A 22556-nucleotide genomic window follows, 5' to 3' on the forward strand; every position below is an offset into this window, starting at 1 on the left:
ATATATAACTACTACACCATTTTATATAAGGAACTTGAGAAAAATCCACAGGACAGTCTAGAACAAATCTTCTATGTGTAACAAGAAACAATTATTTTCATTTATTGAACTAATTGGCCCTAGAGGAATGCCTATCTTTCTTCTGATTGCACAAATGCATTTCATAAGGAAATGAATTTCCTTATGAAATATCATAAGGAAAATGAACCATGAGGCATGAAGCAGCCTGCTCGAGGAACATTGGTTGATAGGCAGCAGCAGAGGATTCAAGTTAGGACCCGGAGCCTGGGTAAGGAGTCACCCCTTGCTGTAGGCTGCCTTTCTTCATTGCTTTTATTTGAACACTGTGGTGGTATTCTAATTGTACTGAAATGTGATTTTGATTGTATGTTAATAAATAAAGTTGCCCGGCTAGCTCAGTTGGTAGAGCATGAGACTCTTAATCTCAGGGTCGTGGGTTCGGGCCCCACGTTGGGCGCCAGATGTAGATGTAACCAACCGTCTTATTAAATAAGAAACACAGAAACAATGTAAAAGAGAAAGCCAAGAGGTCAGAGCTCAGAGCTAAAATCTCACCCTTCCTCCTGCTGTGTCCCAGCTTCTCGAAAGAGAGCTATTTCCTGTGTGTAAGTCTTTTTTTCTAGTCATTCTTCCTTCTCATTGGTTGTAAACCCAAACACGTGACTGCCTCGTCACTGTCTGAATGTACAGCCCCCTAGGTCTTAAAGGCATATGTCTCCAATGCTGGCTGTATCCCTGAACACACAGAGATCTATGGGATTAAAGGTGTGTGCCACCACCGCCACACTCTTGCTATGGCTCTAATAGCTCTGACCCCCGGGCAACTTTATTTATTAACATACGATCAAAATCACATTTCAGTACAATTAGAATGCTACCACATTCAGTGAAGTTGTTTCAAGTCTGGATCATAAGGTTATAGAAAGTGCATTAGATACATCTTGGATTTACCAAAATAGGATAGATAATGGAATTATTTTCTCTGATTTGTCAAATACCTGTTTAGGTATTTATTACTTGTATATATTGTATATAGTTATTGTACTTTTGTATATAGTTTTTCTTTTGTTAGTTATAACCTTTTGCTTTTTTTTTCTTTTTATTAAAATAGAAAAGGGGAAATGTGGTGGTATTCTAATTGTACTGAAATGTGATTTTGATCGTATGTTAATAAATAAAGTTGCCCGGGGGTCAGAGCTATTAGAGCCATAGCAAGAGTGTGGCGGTGGTGGCACACACCTTTAATCCCATAGATCTCTGTGTGTTCAGGGATACAGCCAGCATTGGAGACATATGCCTTTAAGACCTAGGGGGCTGTACATTCAGACAGTGACGAGGCAGTCACGTGTTTGGGTTTACAACCAATGAGAAGGAAGAATGACTAGAAAAAAAGACTTATACACAGGAAATAGCTCTCTTTCGAGAAGCTGGGACACAGCAGGAGGAAGGGTGAGATTTTAGCTCTGAGCTCTGACCTCTTGGCTTTCTCTTTTACATTGTTTCTGTGTTTCTTATTTAATAAGACGGTTGGTTACATCTACAGAACACTTGTACACTAACTTTGTAAAGGGATGCTGAGTTCTGATATAGATAAAAAACTAAATACTGTGACATTGATGGGCTGGTTCAATGGCCATTTGACCAGCTATGACAAATGTATTAAGTAATATGCATATATATATATATATACTACACCACTTTATATAGGAACTTGAGAAAAAATCCACAGGACAGTATATATATATATATATATATATATATATATATATACATATATATATATATTACAAAAGGTTCTGAGAGTATGCTCAGTGCACCCCTGGATTGACAGACAAGGTGTGTAGGGAGTGGAGATGGTATGACTCAATTACAAATGACAATTAAAGGAATTTTTGTTGCAATTTTTCAATTAATTACTAATTATGTTGATTTTGAAGTATTTATGGCTTCCTGATTTCCAAAAAAAGAAAATAATTTTTGCTCACCTGAAGTAAACACTAACGCATTCAGCCTTTTTGAGTTTAACAATATTTGAAAGAATGATAACTTTGATAAAATATTTTATACCAAATTGATAAGCTCATCTTATGTATAAAAGGTATGATATGCAGTTTATTAAACGCCATAAGTAATATAATAGAGGTTTTATATCATATGCCTAAAAGTTCAATGTGATAGACAAATTTCTGAAGTTCAGCAGTAGGAAAATGAACATTTGGGGTCACAGAAAAATGAACTGAATGTCAGTAGAATTTGACATTTATAATAGATAGAACTTGAATTCCACTTTCAAAGTGAAAAACTGTCAGTTCTGCAGATTGTCACAGTCTGGACAACCTGAATGCAGGAGGTTTGGACGCTGTCCCAGAGAAGGGTAATTGGCATAATGCAGCACACTGGTGAATTGCTCCTCCACACAGTTCAAGTGTGCATAATAAAGAACAAACAAAATTCAGCTTCAATACCTGCTGCTCAAAGGGAAGAAAACATTTGGGATAGTAACATAAGAGTGGACATTCCCTTTCATTACATGAAATAGTCTTTGACCAATGACAAAATTTCAATCTTTAGGTTTGGCCACTGGAAAAGAAAGTAATTCTCAAGTGTGGCTCAATGCTTTACTGTGGAATCAATCACGTGGTAGAGCTTTGCCACTTGCAAGTGAAGAGGAGAAGAAAGGCAAAGAAAAGTTATTCTAAAGTTTTAAAAAAGCAGGACTATAAAAAAAAATGGTCTCTGGTGATGGGGATGCCTGTAGCTGGGGAAAGTGTACCATGTCCTTCTGTATGTAATTTTAAATGACGATAAATAGTCCAATGAGGTACTTTTTTTTTTTTTTTTTTTTTTTTTTGAGACAGGGTTTCTCTGTGTAGCTTTGCACCTTTCCTGGAACTCACTTGGTAGCCCAGGCTGGCCTCAAACTCACAAAGATCCGCCTGCCTCTGCCTCCGGAGTGTTGGGATTAAAGGCGTGCGCCGCCGCCGCCGCCGCCGCCGCCACCGCCACCACCACCGCCAGGCCCCAATGAGGTACTTTTTTCCCATAACACAAACCACAGAATTTGGAAGACGACCCATATTTGTACCAAAAGCTGTAAGAGTGAGCTTAGCGACAAGATGGAAGGGCTAATCCATGACAGTTAGATGTAGTAGTCACCATAACAGATGCCCTGGACTGAGTGGGGAGCCTGCATATGAGCCATGGGTTATGTAATGGCATCACACCGGCGTCAGACTTGATTTCTGTTCGTTGTGCTGTGGTTACGTAAGATATTGTCCCCTGTTTAAAAAAGGAAATACACATTGAGGTATTTAGGGGGAAACAGCATTATCCGTGACTTTCTGTTAGAAATTGGTTTAGAACAAATGTGTATGTATGTATGGAGAGAAAAAGGGAGAAAGATGATTGGGCAAATGGAGGGGAGATGTTAGCCATGGTAAATACGAATGAAAAGTTAAACACATATATGAGTTTTTCATGATATACTTGCAAACTGTAAGGTAGAATCATATAAAATTAAGGGTTATCGATTAAAAGGTAATGAAAATATTTCTGTATATTTGAAAATGATATTTTATTAAATCACACTTAATCACATAATTAAATAATATATATTAAAAAGAAGTACCAGAGAAATACAGGAAGTATATAGAGCTGAATGTAAACAGAATTACATAAAGGCACTGTAAAGGGAAAAAAGAAACCTTACAAGCATATGTATAACTCTAAACAGTCATATCGGCCAATGAGATGGCTCAGCACCACACGCACCTGCCAGAAAGCCAGGGGACCTGAGTTGTTTCAGGAACTCATACTGCGGAAAGAGAGAACTGCCTCCTGAAAGCTGCCCTCTGACCTCCACATGATGCCACAGTACCTATGCACCCACACACAGACCCCCGCACCCATTAATACACACAACGAAATTAATTAATGAACAAATACATAAATGAATCAAATGTATCTGGAAACATGATGGTTCGGTTCATCATCAAGCGAGCCAGCAGCTGGCCCTTGCTTCTTCTTTTGGTGATCCCTCCACTTGGTTCTACTTGCAGATGTAGACACAGTCCTGATGCGTTAGTTTCCAGAGGGAAAGGGAGGCCGTAAAGAGGAAGGAGCCCTGGAAGTTACCTGAGTTTGCATCTGAGCTGTGTACGTGCAGATCTTATCCTGGCAAGCACATAAAAGCCTTGCAGATGTGAGCTAACAGGTCAAACCCTAGAGTGGCTAACACATGAAACATAGCTAGACAGATCCAACTGTCATCCCAACATGCTGAGCCATAGCACACAGGTGGCTTGTGACAATGGGTGGTATGACTTCACTGATTTCCTACTGAAGTAAAAATGCAAGTATCTTCCACGGGACTTTAAAAAGACACAGAATCTTATTACATGAAGTTAAAATACATAATCCAAAATTATGTGGCATACAAAGATGAAATCTCAACTGATATGATAACATGAACAACGGGGGTGGTGGTGGTATTAAGATGATATTTGGAATTAAGTGACAGAATCATTGAGACAGCTATTACTTAAAAGTTTCTAACAAGCTGCAGTGAAGACCTTGGGATCTTTGACATGTTGATGATATGGAACATTGCTGGAGCCCATTTTTAGGCTTCCTAGTGGCTTTACCCAGCAGATCTGCATAGAGAGGATGATTGGACCACAGGCCTGAGTGCAGGTGTCTGAGATGGTCTGCACTTAGCTGTGCTAGGGGGAGGTCTTTTGCTCCACCCCTTGGCATTCCTTTAAATGCCCTGGGGCAGAGACAGTCGAGGCCCAATTAGGATCCAGGCCCTCTGGAGGCTATCCTGTATTTTCTGTTTCTCTCCCCCTCTACCCTTCTAATATTTCCTGCTGCTCCTACTCAAGAGTATTCTGGGGAAATGTGGGGGGTGAGGGATGGCCCCCCACAGCACATCTGCCAAGCAAGGCTGCAAGAAGCAAGTGCAGCCAGCCCAAGAAAGAGGTCATGTGATCTACAAACAGCCAGTACGCTCAGGAAAACAAGCTTATGTCATGACATCACATGCCTTATATGTGGGGCACAAGGCTATGGGAACTAATGTTTCCCAGGCTATGTTTCAGTCTTGCTTTGACGTGAACCCTCCTTACATTCTTTCTAGTCTTCCTTTTGGGGAATGGAAATGTTTACAGCTATACCATTGTACCTTGGAAATATACAATTTGTTTATGAGTTTACAGGGGCTCACAGATATGAGTTTTCCCTGAGTCTCAAAGGAGAGTTTCAGACTGGCCTCCTGAACACTGTCGGAATTGTTATCACTACAGCATTCTTAGAGGTTGGCTAACTACACTTTGCATAGTGAGATGGACATTAGCCTTTGGGGACCCAGCACAGAGTGCTATGTATGGCTTGAATCATAGACTGCCCCCTGACAAGTTTATATCGTGGAGGATGAGCCCCAGCTTGTGGGGTTTTCTAGTGAGTATCTTTGGGGGCTGTATCTTGTCCACTGTTCCCTCTTCCCTTTCTCTGCTCCCTGCATATCATGAGGTAAGTGGTCTCTGAGGCACATTCCTATCACTATGATGTCTCCTTCACCATGGCTGAGAAGCAACAGACCATGGACTATGGACTAAATTCCTGAAACTTAGTTCTCTGGTGTTATTTGATCTGTCATAGTGATGAAAAGTCTGGCCAATCAACCTTTCTACTAAAGTAACTGGAATTGCTTCTTTAATCGCTATCAATGCAGAGATTATATATAATGGTTCTAAAGTAAGTTTGATATAATTACTTATGATATTTTATAAACAAAGATTAGAGATAAATCTTATAAAGTATCCCCATTTTACTCAGCTTGCAGCAAGTATTTCTATTCTTTACAAAATCAGTAAAATACTTTATTAAGAAAGCAATAACATTCTGATCTTCCTTATAGAACAAGTTCAAGTTTGCATTACGTTACTATTTAAGTGGATATACAGTTGTTCCAATGAAAGCCAGTGGAATTTATAACTCTCAGGATAATGTCTTATAAGTATATATTCTATAAAAGCGAATCTATTAGTAACCTGCTTCCTACTTGATAGTCCGTTGTCATGTAGCAAGTCTCTTCTTTTGACCCAGGAATAGCAGCATTTGGTTTTCTGACAAATTAGACTTTGATTTCTCTGGTAATCACCATAGTTTGTCAAGTGGAAGTCTGACAAGATTATAATTCTTAGGACAGTGATTGATAAGCATATTTTATTTATTTTATAATTTGATTTAATTTTACATATCAGCCACGGATTCCCCTGTCCTCCCTCCTCCTGCCCCGCCACCCACCCCCCATTCCCATCTCCTCCAGGGCAAGGACTCTCCTGGGGATTCAGCTCAACCTGGTAGATTCCGTCGAGGCAGGTCCAGTCCCCTCCTCCCAGGCTGAGCAAAGTGTCCCTGCATAGGCATATTCTATCGAGACATAAGTTTTGTGAGTAATCTGCTGATTTTCTCTTTCTAGGTAGTGACGGACAGTATTTTAGTTGATAGTGTTTAAAATGTCTCTCACTAGGGACTGGTGAGATGACTCACCCAGTGAAGGAAGCTGGTGCTAAGCCTGAGGCCCTGAGTCTGACCCCCAGGATCCACGTGGTGAAGGAGAGGGGTGACTCCTGACACAGGTTGTCCTCTGACATCTGCCTGTACAGCACAGCACCTGCACTCCCCAGTCCTGCTATATTAAAATGTAAAGTCTCTCGTTACATGACTCTCGAAGAGTTTTGCAAGAAGAGCTGCACCAGTGTAGACTTTTGAAACTCAAGAGTTCATGGTGTGTATGCCAAAGGCTCAATTGGCTCTGGATATGAGACTCACATTTACCTAAGTCGGATTTACTTTTTTTGTTGGGTGGGGGGGAGGGCAACAGCATACCATAGAAGCCAGGGAACAACTTTATGGAGTTGGCTGTGTCTTCCACCTTTACATGGGTTCCAGGAATAGAACCTGAGTCAGGTTTGCAGCAAACACCTCCCGCCACTTCGTCATCTCACCAGAACCTAAGCAATTTTATTTAAAAGAAAAGCTGGGCTGAGATGACAACTCAGTGTTTCGGGAAGGCCGCATGCCTCCAGATCAGATAACCCCAGTTCAATCTCCGGGACTCAGGAGGCAGAAAGAGAGAACCAATTCCACAAAGTCACACACACACACACACACACACACACACACACACACACACACACACCAACAGCAACAATAAAGTCTACAAAAATTAAAACGGAAAAAGAAAATCCCTTTGGAGGCTGTCACCATACTTAGCATAAGATCTGGACCCCTCTGTGGCAGACCACAAGGCCTTACAGGTGCTGGGTCCCGCTCTTCCCATGGCTTCAACTCCTGGCCACTACATTCTGGTCACTCTGTCCTCAACCATACCAAGTTGTTTCCACTCTTTCACTCACACCATGCCTGGCTGTGGTGGCTATTCTTGGTCATTAACTCGACTACATTTGGAACTAAAATCCCAAAAATGGAGGGCATAACTGTGAGGGATTTTTTTTTTCTTAATTTGAAATAGGAAGATCCACTTCTAATCTGGATCTTTGAGTTAGGAAGATATGATTTTAATCCCAATCTTTTGAGCTGGGAAAAGACAAGCCTCTAATATGGATCTAGAGGTGGGAAGACACATGGTTAACCTGGGCTACACCTGCTGCTGGAAGTCTATACAAGGACATGGAAGAAGGAAGCTTCTGTTCTTTGCCTGTTTGCCCTCATCTTGCTAACATGTCCATTCCTCCACTGGCATTAGAGCCTACTTCTTCAGGATTCTACTGAAGATCAGCTGAGACATACAGCCTCGTGGACTGAGCAGCTTCTAGATTCTTGGACTTTTGGTTCACAGCCAGCCATTGCTGGAGTAGCTGGACTGTGGTCTGTAAGTCATTTTAAATACCCTCTCTATATAGAGAGATTCATTCTGTAAGTTCTGTTACTCTAGAGAACACTGACTGTTCACTGTACACTGGCTATCTAAAACTTTTGTTTCTTCGACTCACTTCTGTTATCCCTTGGTCATCCTACAGGTCTTAAATGAATAATGAAGCTTTTACTGATTTCCCATTTGAATCTAGCTCTCCCGGTTCCTTCTTCATGGTTGTGTATGCTTTTAAACTTTTGTGTTAAGGTCCTTGCTGGGACATTTGTTGAAGGTGTACATCTTTATCTCCATGTTGTCATGTCATTTTGTTCTTTACTGTATCTGGGATTTTCAGGGCAGTAGGATGGAAGGGTACTTATGGCACTAGGTGAGACATTTTTCCTTTTGTTGATAAATTTGATTTTGTACAAAAAAAAAGGCACAAAATACAGTCACCCAGTAGCCTACAAAACAAATATATTAACTACTAACAGGATGTTGGTAAGCTGTTGCCTACCTGGACTTGGCTAGGTTCAGTTCATATGCAATGGGTCTCATTTTTTAAGATCTGTTAGTCATTCAAGGTAGCAGAGGAGATGGTGACCTGAGTGTTCCTTTAAACACAGATGACCAAGGGCATGAGGAATAGAATACAGAGTATTCAAAAACACTACTTAGAAGTTGCCCATCCTCTACTACTGGTATCCATAGTCAAAACCAACAGTAGACCCCACGGTCAGTGTGATGGAGACATCAACTCCACTCACTGGTAAGAACCCCAAATAACAGGACAACTTTCAACTGTCCCTTAAAGGGCTGTTTTGTATCTGTCAAAGCCCTGGCATCCCACAGGCCACACTATATGTCCCACATTCCAGTCTCACGATTCTCAGAAGCAGGTTTCCTTTCAGAGACTATAAGCATCCCATGTGAAAAACAGCATGCTCCGAGTGACCCCAGCTGCTGTCTCCCCTCTAGAATGACAGCCGTTGTTAGCAGAAAAGGAAGAACACTTCCATCAAAGGCTTCACATTTCAATGTATTTCAGGAGGGCCTTGATCCCTAACAACTTCACAATGTACCCTTTAATACCGAATTCCAGGTTGATTCTTGCTATCGACTGGTGTTTTCTATGAGTCTCATAGGTGCTAAGGGTGCTGGCACAGGCAGGGATTTCCCATCCCTGCTCCTCCTTCCCATGAGAATGGTCCCTTTATTAGATGTGTTCCTGTGAGTCCTAATGATAAGCAAGGACCAGGCAGGCAGAGCACATGGATTTTGAACATAAGTGCAAGGAATAACTGATACGAAACTAAAAAGGTCGGGCACTTCATTGTTCTAATGCTTATGAACTCTTCTGAACTAATTTAATTTGATTAGCTTGGTCAAAACGCGGGGGCAGATTATTTCCCATATGCAAAAAGACCGTCTCTCTACCATGAGGCTGACAATAAACCCGGGAAGAGTGAGGCCCCTCCAGGTGTGGTCCAAGAGCAGCAGAGTGGTAGCAGTTGAGATGACTGCAAGCTAAGCCGTGCTCCCACACCGTGAACTTCAGCCATGCCTCTGTGGCCTCACACCACAACTCCACGACAGATGCTATCACTGCTCCCCTATAAACAAAGCACAGTCAGGACCAGAGTGTAAACCTGGAGCTGTGCAAACAAGAAGAAAGCAAACAGGCAGTGTCCAGCAGGATGACCACTTCCTGCCTCTGCCATGGGAACCCAGCACCATGGATGCCATGGGTGTCCTTAACAACAGGGGACTAATATGTGCACTAAGAACTTACCTGGGCACTGTAGGGGTCAATCCTCACAACTGCCCTGTTTTCCTTATCTCCACCTCAGAAAACAAGGGGGTGAGGCCTAAAAGGCTAGAGAGATGACTCAATTGTTAAGAGCTCCTTCTTCTCTCTTCCAGAGGACCAGAGTTTGGTTTCCAGCATCCATGTCAGGTGGCTCACAATCGTCTGTAACTCCAGCTCCAGGGGATCCAATGCCTCTGGCTTCCAAATGGCACATATTCATATTATATACCCACATGTTTGAACACACACATACACACACACACACACACACACATGCTTTTTCAAAGTAATGCATCATACACATATCTATTTCAAACAAACACACACACAACACACTTTTTTTTTAAAGATTTATTTATTATGTACACAGTGTTCTGGCTGCATGTATGCCTGAGCACCAGAAGAGAGCACCAGATATCATTATAGATGGTTGTGAGACGTGGGTGCTGGAAATTGAACTCAGGACTCTCTGGAAGAGCAGCCAGTGTTCTTAACCTCTGAGCCATCCCTCCAGCCCCACCCCCACATACACACTGAAAAATAATAAAAATAAATCATTAAAAGACAAAAATGGTAGCCAGGCGGTGGTGGCACATGCCTTTAATCCCAGCACTCAGGAGGCAGAGGCAGGCGGATCTCTGAGTTCGAGGCCAGCCTGGGCTACAGAGTGAGTTCCAAAGCTACCCAGAGAAACCCTGTCTCAAAAAAAAAAAAAAAAAAAAAAAAAAAAAAAAAAAAAAGACAAAAATGGGGCTTAGTTAGTTTACCCAGTATTTGAACCAGATATGCCTGCCTTTAGAACAGGTTTATTCCATGTCAACTCTGCCACGTCTGCTAACACAACTGCTATTGGAAGCATCAAAAGATGTGTGTGGGAGCTGGAACAATAAACAGCTCGGATGTTAAGAGCACTTACTGTTCTTGCAGGGCACTCGGGTTGGTTCCCAGAACCCACGTGGTGACTAACAATCATCCTGCTCCAGTTCCAGGGGATTTGACGCCCTCTTCCGACCTCCACTGGCACCACACACACATGTGGTGCACATCCATCAAAGCAGGCAAAACACTCACACACAGAAAATTAAAAAAAAAAAAAAATGAAGATGTCTATCAAAACACCTTGGGAAATGTTCAACCAGTACTGGTTAATATTACAGCTGAGGCTAAACAGATGTCCTTTAGAAAATAGAGGCAATCACAGTGTTCCTTCATGTTTACTTACGTGCCTGGAACAGGCATTCTTACATCATCTTCCCATAAGTCCACGGTCCTGCCCTAATTTCAGATGTTATTCACGTGATTTAACACAGACAGAAGTGTGATACAGCAGTAGAAGTAACTCTAAGGGGCAGGATAGCTCAGCCCAGCTGCCAGTCTTGTAGGCTGAACAGAAAATGTGGGAGCTAAAGGGACTTCCCAGGTTCTGAGCCTGAGGGGAGGTAATGAGGCTCAGGTCGAGCAGCACAGGAAACACAAGGTTCAATGGCAAGGGAGCTACAACGTACACGGATGTGCTGACAGCACCAAGCTATCAGATCTCCCCATGGGAGCGTCAAGTGCCTGCCGGCTAGAGAGGGAAGCACCTGGGTAAACCCTAGGGCACCGATGGGTCCGGCAGATCCAGAGCTTTGGGGTTGTGCAGTTTGTCCTGGGTGATTGGAATTGCCCCTTCCGTTCCAAATCAAAGATGGCACTTCATTTGTTCTGCCAATGCCTGCTCCCCATAAACAATGCCGCAGCGACATGAACCAAGCCCTTGGCGTCCAGGAACCGCGCCTGGGTATCCGGGCGAGTGCACAGTGAGAGACGGTGCCCGGGACACCTGCCCAAAAGCCAGGGCGAGCGCAGCGCCCGAATCGCGCGCGCCCAGGGGCAGTCCTGGCCCACGCACATGCACACGCACGGGAGCGCAGGCTCCCGCGTTCCCGCTGCAGCGCCGAGGCCGGGCGCCGGGCGGGAGCCCAAGAGTCGGGAGCTCCAGGCGGGGCGGGTGCCCGAGAACTGAGCTCGAGCATTCGCTCCCCCGGCGGCCGAAAGCCCCGCCCCGCCCCGCCCATCCCCTTCTCCCGCGCGCGGGCTCCGCGCGCCCCATGCCGCGCGCGTGCGCGCGCGTGCGCAGGCCAGGGCCCTCCGCGGGCGGCCCCGTAGACCCAAGGAAAGCGTCGACCCGTAAGGTCCCAGTTTAACCCTTTCCCTGCTCGCTCACTTCAGAGGCCCGATCGGGTTCCGTGCCTGCGCAAGCGGAGGCGCGCCTTCTCCCCCAGCCCGCACCGCGCATGCACGGGGAGGGGGGGTGGTGGGGGTGTTCGCGGCAGGCTAGATATTCTGTGCTCGTGCAGGAGGAGGGCTGCTACCACCAGGGACGTGCACGATTCCCCCCACCCCACCCCCTCCCCAAACTACAAAAAAAAAAAAAAAATCCAAAACACTGCCACCCACCGTGCCCCCGCGTCCATCCCCGTCCTGGCCTGCGCGCTGCCGAACGCGGGAGCCCACGGCGAGCGTCTGTGGCTGTATCAGGCTGCAGGTAAGCGCGGGCCGGGTGCTGAAAGGGCCGGGGCGGGCGCGGGGACGCGGGGGCAGCCGGCGGCGGGCGCGGCGGGGCGGCTGAGAGGAGGCGCGTCCCCGCCGAGCTCGGGCAGCAGCCAGCTGCAGGATGTGGCGGCGCAGCGCGGTGCGAGCGGGATCGGGCGTGGGCCGCGGTTTGGGCGTGGGGGCCGGGCGCCCCGGGGACCGCGCAGGCCAGCGAGCGGGTGGAGGAGAGGCCAGGCGGCGGCCCGCGCGCGCGCTCGCTGGCTCGCTCGCTCGCTCGCTCGCTCGGCGGCCGAGTTCATGGCCGCCCCGCTCTCCGCGCCGCAGTGCACCGTGGTGGGGGTGGGGACGGCCGAGCCGGGCCCGAGCGCGGCCCGCGGGCGCCGCCCCTCGCAGCTGTCCTCACCCCCACTCCCCACCCCACCCCACACTCCCCGGAGCAGACGGGACCCCCGCGCACGCTCCCCCGCCTGCGTCCGCGGAGCTCCGGGGAGCCGGCCGCGCGCCGCCCCCGCCCCTGGCCGCGGGAGGGCGCGGGAGGACCAGACGCGCAGGCCGCGGAGTGCGCGGGGCGCGAGCTCGGGGCTCGCGGCGGAGCAGGGCGCGGCGCGGCGCGGGGCTGCGGAACCGGCCGCATGCCCGCTCCCGTGCTCGTCGCGCCGCCGGGGCTGCTGCGGGCCAAGGAGGAGCCTCGCTCCCGCGCCGCCACCTGGAGAAGTGGCGGACCACGGAAGGGAAAGTGGTCGGTCGCTGGCGGGCGCCGCCGCCGCGCAGGGGAGCTTGCTTTTGTTTGGGGGAAAAGAATGCTCAGGGCTCGCTGCACTCGGCGGCTCACGGGCTGGGGCATGCGAGCGTGGGCTACCCACGCGCGGGCTGCGCCCCAGGTCCGGTGCCCGGCCCAGTCTTCCCCACTCTCAAGTTGTGCGGTCGCAACAGGGAAGTGGTGTGGCCGCCATTGTCGCAGCTGCTCCGGAATAAGGAGGCGGCTGCGGCTGCTTATGTAAGTTTGCTTTGGGAAAGCCTGGCTCCCTGCTCGGTGAGGGAGCCTTAGCGCTCCCGCGATTTGGAAAACTGCTAGCAAGGAGCTGCTTTATGGTATTGTAGGTGTTTGGACTGTGTCTTGTCCCACACCTACTTACACACATACTGGCAATGGCTATCTTCCGGTTTGACTCATTTGAACTTAGCAATGGGAACATCTCTATAGGGGAAAAAAACGAGCCGATTGGCCCGTGACCTCCTTTGAAAAAGAATACACACTAACCAGAAATGAGGAGCTGCACGCTGATATGTTGCCATGGCTACTGTAGGGCCACTCTTCCCCAAGTGCCATGCCCCTTTGATTCCACAGTTAGTGACAGCAGAATTGTCACTAAAGATTCTGATGGAGTTCCCTCCCTCAGCCCGACTGCAGGCCCAGGCTGCATCTGGAATACAGGAAGGCTGAGATGAAGAATGGAGCATCCTTAGAAATCCATCTTACCAGCCCTCACATAGTACAGATGAAAAAGCCTGCTAGTTCAGAGCTCTGTGGTCCCTATTGCAGGAACTTGTTTCAGGTCCTTTGGTGGAGTCTGGCGCCAAGTCTTTGTGCAGGACTGGACAGCCACCTGCTTCTACAGACTTCTGTATTTGTGGGATTAGTGGTCAGTAGAGGATGTTTTTGTTCTTTATTGGTCTGCAGGCAGTAGCGGGATCTCTTTAGATGAGAGTTAAGAATCCAGGAAAATTCTTTGAACCTTCCTATAGGGAAGGATAGAGGGGAAAGGGTGGGCTTTCTCCACCACCGCAGTCTTTCGGACAGTTTGTCCTTGTATGAACAAAGTAGCATACTTACCCCTTCCCATTCTAACTGCTGGGCGTGTGTCTCCTACAGCCCTCCCTATATTTAGACATTTATAGATCCTAAAGGGAGATGTGGAGAACTGTGTGCCCAACAGGAAATGGTGGGGCTAAGGAACACACAGTGAGGTTTTCAGAATCTGTGTCACCTGCCACACTTGTAGGCCTTGTGTAGAACCAGGCCTGATTACTGCTAGCCCCCCCCCCCCCCATTTCTTCCCAGAAAAATGGGTTCATATGCAAGAGGTAGAACAGTGTCTTACTTAGTCTTTATCTTTTCCTGGCAGATCTGGCTTGCCTCTGATCAGACTTACTCTGATCTGAAGATTTCGGAGTTCAAGGCATTAAGAAAATAGCCTGAATTGTTCATGGTAAGTATGCCTTAGAATATTAAGGCTTAGAATATCATTTGGCATTTGATTTAAAATAAGTATCTCTGGTCTAAGGGTATCAGATAAGGGGTAGTGTATTTACTTGATTTAAGCAAGTCCCTGGTCCCCACTGTACACACACACACACACACACATTCTTGTTATACATTTACAATTCTATTTCCATGAGGACAAAATTCTTCTCTTCAGACTTATGCTTGGTTGAATAAAAGTAAGACAATTTTTTTTTTTTTGGTAGAAAGTGTAAAACACATTGTTTTTAGATCAATTCTTGAACACAATGGTAGGTCTTTCATGATGGTTTTGAAATTCTTTGCTTTTAAAATACTCCAACACTTACTGAGTACAGGTTGCCCCTCCCCGTAAGTCCAAAATATTAAAAATCTGAAACTTTTTGACGACTGATAAGAAGCCACAAATGAAAATTCTGTACTGTGAAGTTTTGTTTAAAATACTATTTGAGCCAGGCGGTAGTGGCGCATGCCTTTAATCCCAGCACTCAGGAGGTAGAGGCAGGCTGATCTCTGAGTTTGAGGCCAGCCTGGTCTACAGAGTGAGTTCCAGGACAGTCAGGGCTGTTACACAGAGAAACTCTTGTCTTGAAACCAAAAAGAAAAAAACACACACAGGAAAAAAGAAACCAGAAATAAAATATTATTTGAAATACTATATAAATTATCTTCATGTTATGTGTGTAAGGTACATATAAAATACCAACTAGTTTTATATGTAGGCTTGGACTACCATCCCCAATTTATCTCATGTTACATGTATTGCAAAGTCTGGAAAAACCTAAAACTTGAAACACTTCTGGTCCCAAACATTTCAGAGAAAGGATATTCAACCTGTACACCTGTTGTGGTGAGACTTTTAACTGGAAGGCTGGAAGATTGTCATCCTGTGGCGTGAAGCCACTCACCAGTCTCTTCCCAGATGTCTTTTGGAGTCAGATTAAACCTTGACACTCATCCAGGAGTGGCCTGAAACTGCTGTGGAGACACTCGAAGACCGTGCAGACTATGGTGGCTGCGATGCCCTCTCTAGTTCTTCAGTGGTGTTTGTCTCTCCTCTCAAGAAAGTGTAATGCCCTGCCCTGATGTCATTTCCCCAGGTTCTCCGTACAGATAGGACTTGAGGATTCTTTTTTGTCCTTCTGTATTTGTGGTGTCTGTATTCATGTCTGCATGTGTGTGAGTACGTGTACATGGGTATGGCCATTCCTCTGGAGACCTGAGTGAGGCCAACAGGGTGGGAGTCTTCCTTCCTTGATTCCTCTCCACTGTTCACTGAGGCAGGATCTCTCAGTTCATCCTGGAGTTCACTGTTCAGCTAGTAGAGCTAGCCAGCTTTGCTCCAGAATTCCTTTTTACCGTCTCAAAATTAGAGGTGACAGACATGTGCCCACCTGCATTTACCCTGGCATGGGGATACAGCCCCCGTACACTTGTGCAAGTACTTTTACCCACTGAGGTCTGCGGCTCCAGGACTTGAGGATTCTTGTCTCAAGCTTGTAACTTAGACTTCGAGGTCAGGCTGTTTATAAGTCTTTCCACTGTCTTGGCAGTCTGACAGCATAAGTTTTTAAACCACATTTCCTGGATTTGATTACCACATCTTAAATAGCTGTAGGATGTTGGGCAGCTTCCTAACCCCTTTTATAAGCTGAAGAGAGCACCACTTCATAGGACTATTTGTAATTAAGTGTATTGAGACATCTAAAGCATATAGAATAATGCCTGTATTTTGTCAAAAGTTGCCATTGTTATTATAACTAGGAAGCTGTTAGTAAACTGAAAGTACTTCAAAATAGCAATATGGAAATCCCTTGCTGGGGTCATTCTTTTCTAACTGTTTTTGGACTGTTATTAACACTGATTTTCCGGGCAGTGGTGGCGCACGCCTTTAATCCCAGCACTTGGGAGGCAGAGCCAGGCAGATCTTTGTGAGTTCAAGGCCAGCCTGGTCTACCAAGTGAAATCCAGGACAGACACCAAAACTACACCGAGAAACCCTATCTCAAAAAACCAAAAAAAAAAAAAAAAAAAAAAAAAAAGCACTGATTTTCTAAATTGTTAGGTTCCAAATATTCACAGTAGTATGACTGATTTTTCTTTTGGGCAGGGGTTGCAGGGGGAGTATTGGGGAGTACCACACAATAATTAAACTCAAAAAAAATTTTTTGCAGGAGTTTTTCATCAGTATGTCTGAAACCATAAAGTATAATGACGACGATCATAAAACACTGTTCCTGAAAACGCTGAATGAACAGCGCCTGGAAGGAGAATTTTGTGATATCGCCATTGTGGTTGAAGATGTAAAGTTCAGAGCCCATCGGTGTGTTCTCGCTGCCTGCAGCACCTACTTTAAGAAGCTTTTCAAGAAGCTGGAGGTGGATAGTTCCTCGGTCATAGAGATAGATTTCCTCCGCTCTGACATATTTGAAGAGGTCCTGAACTACATGTACACAGCCAAGATTTCCGTGAAAAAGGAGGATGTTAACTTGATGATGTCGTCGGGTCAGATACTGGGTATCCGGTTTTTGGATAAACTCTGTTCTCAGAAGCGGGACGTGTCTAGTCCTGATGAGAGTAACGGCAGTCCAAGAGTAAGTACTGCCTCAAATTAAACCGCCCCATTGGAGATGCCGCTGACGCCCAGGATGATGATGTGGAAGAAATCGGGGATCAGGATGACAGCCCTTCCGACGACACCGTAGAGGGCACACCCCCCAGTCAGGAGGATGGCAAGTCTCCCACAACTACTCTCCGGGTTCAGGAAGCGATTTTGAAAGAGCTGGGGAGCGAGGAAGTTCGCAAAGTGAATTGCTACGGCCAGGAAGTAGAATCCATGGAGACTCCTGAGTCCAAAGATTTGGGGTCTCAGACCCCTCAGGCCTTAACATTTAATGACGGGATGGGTGAAGTGAAAGACGAACAGACCCCGGGCTGGACCACGGCCGCCAGTGACATGAAGTTTGAGTATTTGCTTTACGGTCACCATCGGGAGCAGATTGCCTGCCAAGCCTGTGGTAAGACGTTTTCTGACGAAGGCAGGTTGAGGAAGCATGAGAAGCTCCACACCGCAGACAGGCCATTTGTTTGTGAAATGTGTACGAAAGGTTTCACCACCCAGGCCCACCTGAAAGAACACCTGAAAATTCACACCGGGTATAAGCCCTACAGCTGTGAGGTGTGTGGGAAGTCCTTCATCCGGGCCCCGGACCTAAAGAAACATGAGCGAGTTCACAGCAACGAGAGGCCATTCGCGTGTCACATGTGTGACAAGGCCTTCAAACACAAGTCTCACCTCAAGGACCACGAGAGGAGACACAGAGGGGAGAAGCCTTTTGTGTGTGGCTCCTGCACCAAGGCGTTTGCCAAGGCCTCGGATCTGAAGAGACATGAGAACAATATGCACAGTGAGAGGAAACAGGTCACCCCCAGTGCCATCCAGAGTGAGACAGAACAGTTGCAGGCGGCAGCCATGGCCGCCGAGGCTGAGCAGCAGCTGGAGACAATCGCCTGTAGCTAGAGGGGATGATGGGTCAGAAACACTTGGCCTGGGAGGTTGACGCCGAGGTGGCATGGATCATGGTCACCGGAACACCTTTGACTGCTTTTGTGGCAACTTAAAAGTGTTGTGCTGGCTGGACCCAAGGCAGTGCTCACTCCAGTTAGGTGATTTTCAAATTTCTCAAGGCAGTTAACGTTCCTGCGTCCTGACCAAACAGTTTATTTTTTTTTTATTTTTTTGTTTTTTTTTTTTTGTGTGTGTGTGTGTGTGTGTGTGGTGTCTAGTATTCATGTCCCCAGTAAGCTCCCCTGCCCTTCTTTGTGGTTTTAATTTGAAAACCCCCTTGTCCCGTTCAAAGTGAGCGGCTTCTGTTCCATTCTTCATTTCTCTACACTTGCCAAGGTGGTGAGTGCACTGCAGAGTACTTGGATAAATTGGTTTCCTAATCTTCCCAATGTATGTGACTTACAGTCCAAACAGCAGTTTTAATAACTGGATACAAGAACTTCATGTTGATGCAGAAAACGTTGGCACATGCTGACGCAGAACACTGTATGAGTACAAAACTAAGTTTGGAAACACGGAAAGGTGTTAGTTTTATATTTGGTTTGTTGCTTTTTTTAAAAAAAAAAAAATACCGATATATCATCGTTTTTTACTGTTTCTGTGGACAATAATGGTTGCTTTGCTGAAGTGTTTCTTCATTGTGATGGCCCCTGTACCCACCCCAAATGCTGCAGGCAGGCCATGTGTACCTCAGGATGAGTGAGACCACCGGGGTGCTGGTAGTGCTGAGACTGAGTTCCTCTTTTGTCCAGTGTGGCCACTCTACCTGTGGGTGTCTGTGGAGTGAACCCGTAGTGAGAAAAGGAGAAAAATCTCTGAGACAAGGTTTTCACAGATACAAAAACCCTGAGATTTCCTAAGTCTTCAAATCCTGAATGATTTCAAAATTGGTTTTGTATTTAAAATCAAAATTAGGACAAGAAACAAAATGCTTCTTGAGATGTCTTTGTGGTTTACGGATGATCAAGCTCTGGGCTCTCTACAGCAGCACTCAGTTTCTCCTAAAGAAGATGCTGAAATTTAAAACCTTTGGAATGTGTAAATAGTAGTGTTGGTCCTGTGTGTTTCAAGGAAAAGGACAGCTGCACTTTTTTTCGTTTTTCTTTTTCTTTTTCTTTTTTTCTTTTTTTTTTTTTTTTTTGCACATTGGATTAAAGTACCTTTCATTGGCATCAGACATCAGACTGTCTTAACTGATACTAAAGTTAAAGATCATCAGACCAAATGTTTATGTTTTCCAAGTTTATTTTATCACTGGCTACAGTTTTCGATAGAGGCTTTTCATAGCCATAAATCAGAATTATGAACTTTGTTTAAGATCCAGCATACTAAATGTGATTTTAACTATTTCCTTAGGAATATATTGAAACGCCAACAGAGTTTGAATTATGTTCTGTAAGAAAGTACTAGACGATTGTTTTAGGATATGTACAGTTGTAGAAAGTGCCAACTTTTAAAGTTCATGTTTGGTTCTTAAGATTTTCTTTTTTAAAAAAAAAATTACATTAAAAATTTCATTACATGGCTTGCTGTATTATCACCTGCTACTACTATTGTGAGAAAAAATTTTATTTTCCAAATTGGTGAATGTGTTATGCCCAAGATTGTCAGATGGGGATGCTACCTTTTAAATTTTCTTATTTATTGGTAAAATGTTTTGGTTTTAAATTAATTATTTTTCCTGAAAGCTCTTTGTTCTGTCCTGAAGGCAGCCCTGTCAGTGGGTTTCTGTGCTCGTAAGAGGGGGCCGACTGCTGTTCCCAGGCTGTGTTGACCAAAGCAAATGTGAAATCAGCTGACGTCCTGTTGATAGCTACTTCAACAAACCATATTTTGGGCCTTTGTTTTTGTATATAAAGAAAATAATAGACTTGTCTTGTTCTTGATTGTTTTCTCATGGCATCGTTGTACACATCCAGATCCATACTACTTTAGTCTTGGTTTTGTGGAGGTGCAGACTTAACATATAGAATTAGTCCCTATAGAAAGCCTGTAATCATGTTGGTACAAAGCGGAGCTTTCAATACTTTGTCTTATGCGGTTAGCATTTGAACTATTTTATACAAGAAATGTGTTTGTATTACAGCTTCTACCATGGGTGCTGGGTTCCTGTTGGAGTCTGTGTTTTGTTTAGATATTTTTAGTGACAGTGGGGTCTTAAAATTGCTTTTCTTGGCCCTGAGTAGTAACACTCCCTCTCTCCTCATCCACCTAGCTCTAGTCACCCACTAGGTAGTAAACATCATGTTAGATATCCCAAGGGATTCTCCAGAGGGAGTTCCTCCTGAAAATCTGCAGCGAGAGTGGAAGGAGAATTCTAAGCATTGGCATTGTGACCTTCCCATCAGTACCAATTCTTTCTGTACAAAGTGAATGTCCACAGACATCATGTTGACTTTCATGCTTGACTCCATTCTATTGGCATTGGGTTAGAAGGTGAATATTAGAAACTGTATGTTAGGGTTAGTGCTAGCTAGTCTTCTATGACTGTAAAAACAGCCAAGAGAGTTGGCCGTTGGTGGCACAGGCCCGTCATCCCAGCTACTCAGGAGGCTGAGGCAAGATCATGAGTTCAAAGCCTGCCTGTGTGCCTAAAGAGTGAATTCAGGACCGCTTTGAGCAAATGAGTGGCAGGGATATGGCAGAGTAGCAAAGTGCTTGCCTATCATGCATGGAATCCAGTCCCCTATACTGAGAGATTGAGGGGTCATTGGCACAGATTCAAACACATTTCTACTGCCTTGAACCTGGACTGCTTTGCTTTTAAGGTAATGGTATGGATTTCTACCTCATTACATACCATGAAAATTATGTAACACAGAGCCCAGTACTCGGCTCTCTAGGTGTACCAAAAATATTTCCTGGGTTTTTATGGTTTTGGTTTGTTTTGGGACAGGGTGTCACTCTAGCTTGGCTGGCCTCAAACTCAGAGATCTGCCTGTTTCTGCATACTCAGTGTTGGGACTATAGGCATGTGCCAACAAATCCCACCATGTTAAGGAAGTTCTCAGTGGACACAGAAATAGGGTGTGTGTGTGTCTGTGTGTGTGTGTGTGTGTGTGTGTGTGTGTGTGTGTGTGTGTGTGTGTGTCTGTAAATTCTATAATTGCTCACTCTGGATTGTAGACTGATAACCTCCTTTAAAGAGTTCATAACTGAACTCATATCTATAGAAGCTGTGTTTCATCTTGACATTTATAAGCTGCCCATTCACAGTTTTGTTCTTACAAACATATTCATCCTAGAATTTTCTTTGGTTTCATAATCACCCATCAGTTGTCCATTTTTAAGTAGGTCATTGGCATGTAGACAAGTGTACACCCTGGGTTGGTTGACTTCCAAACCTACTTCGGAACCATGACAGCACAGCCAGAATTGCAGTTTTGAGAGCCATATGTGAAGTCATCCATTTAGAAAACATTTTTACATAAAGCTTTTCTAAAGTGAGTGTTTTTCAGACTACACTACAGGCATTACCCTTCCTGGGTTGCATAAATTCCAAGAATATCTGTTGTTTCCTTGCTGAAAGGATTAAGACTGCCATCCCAGAACTTTTTATCTTAGTTCTGGAGTTTTCTGTTTACTTTTCTTTAGAGGATATTTTCATTAATCCTACAGGAAACCACTCTCTGTGGAGTAGGTTAGTGTCCATGTACAGACTAGTTGAATGCCTGATATTTACATTTCCAGGCATTGGACTAGGTGCTGGGAATGCAGCAGTGAACAGGACTGACTGCGTTCCTGCTATCCAGAAATGACTGCCTCAGCTTTCCACACTTCACAAAATTCTACAGACTTTAAAGTAGTGTAGCCACCACAGATGTGCAAAATTTCTTCTGCTGGTTAAGTAATTTTCCTTAATTTCCTTGGTCGATGTATATTTGAGGCCTGAGAGATGGCTCAGTGGGTAAGAGCACTGGCTGCTTTTCCAGAGGACGTGGGTTCAATCTCAAGTAGCATATGACAGCTCACCACTGCCTGTAATTCTAATTTGCTGCTGGGCATGATGTCCCACGCCTTTAATCTCTTGGAAGGCAGAAGCAGGCAGATCTCTTGAGTTAGAGGCCACTCTGGCCAACAGAGCAAGTTCCAAGATGGCCAGGGCTGCACAGAAAAACCCTGTCTTGAAACAATAGCAACAAAATGTATTTGATTCCCTGCCCAGTTTATATCAGTCTTATTCCAAAATACAGAAACAAATTTAGCTTTAAAATAAGACATAATCGACATGAAGAATTATTGGCCTTAAACAGAATGACAGACCCAGAAGTTGGGGTGTTTACACTTAATTGAACAGAGCATTATGAGCACCTTTCCTAAATCCAGAAATGCTTTGGCTATTCTGTTCCCCATACAATTGGATGCTTGGTCTCAAGTTGGTGGAACTGTTTGGGAACGATTAAAAGACGTGGCCTTGGTGGAGGTGGTGTATTACTGGCAGGGGTTGGGAGAGACTTGGAGGTCTCAAAAGCCCAAGCCCTTGCCAGTTAGCTCTCCCTCT

The 22556-nt window shown here is 45.1% G+C and overlaps 1 protein-coding gene and 1 non-coding gene across 2 annotated transcripts; both read left to right on the forward strand.

Annotated features, from left to right (window-relative positions):
- Window positions 1-405: 405 nt before the first annotated feature.
- Window positions 406-478, forward strand: Trnak-cuu. The gene has a single exon. It is a non-coding gene; the product is annotated as a tRNA-Lys (tRNA).
- An 11670-nt stretch (window positions 479-12148) lies between these two features.
- On the forward strand, window positions 12149-19930 carry Zbtb14 (zinc finger and BTB domain containing 14). Its single transcript, XM_028874069.2, is given in 4 exon segments — window positions 12149-12237; window positions 14372-14455; window positions 16662-17070; window positions 17073-19930. Coding segments are annotated over 3 exon segments (1347 nt in total). The 5' UTR covers window positions 12149-12237; window positions 14372-14452; the 3' UTR covers window positions 18008-19930.
- The last annotated feature ends 2626 nt before the right edge of the window (window positions 19931-22556 follow it).

The sequence above is a fragment of the Peromyscus leucopus genome, chromosome 13 (assembly GCF_004664715.2).
Source record: "Peromyscus leucopus breed LL Stock chromosome 13, UCI_PerLeu_2.1, whole genome shotgun sequence".
Taxonomy (NCBI): domain Eukaryota; kingdom Metazoa; phylum Chordata; class Mammalia; order Rodentia; family Cricetidae; genus Peromyscus; species Peromyscus leucopus.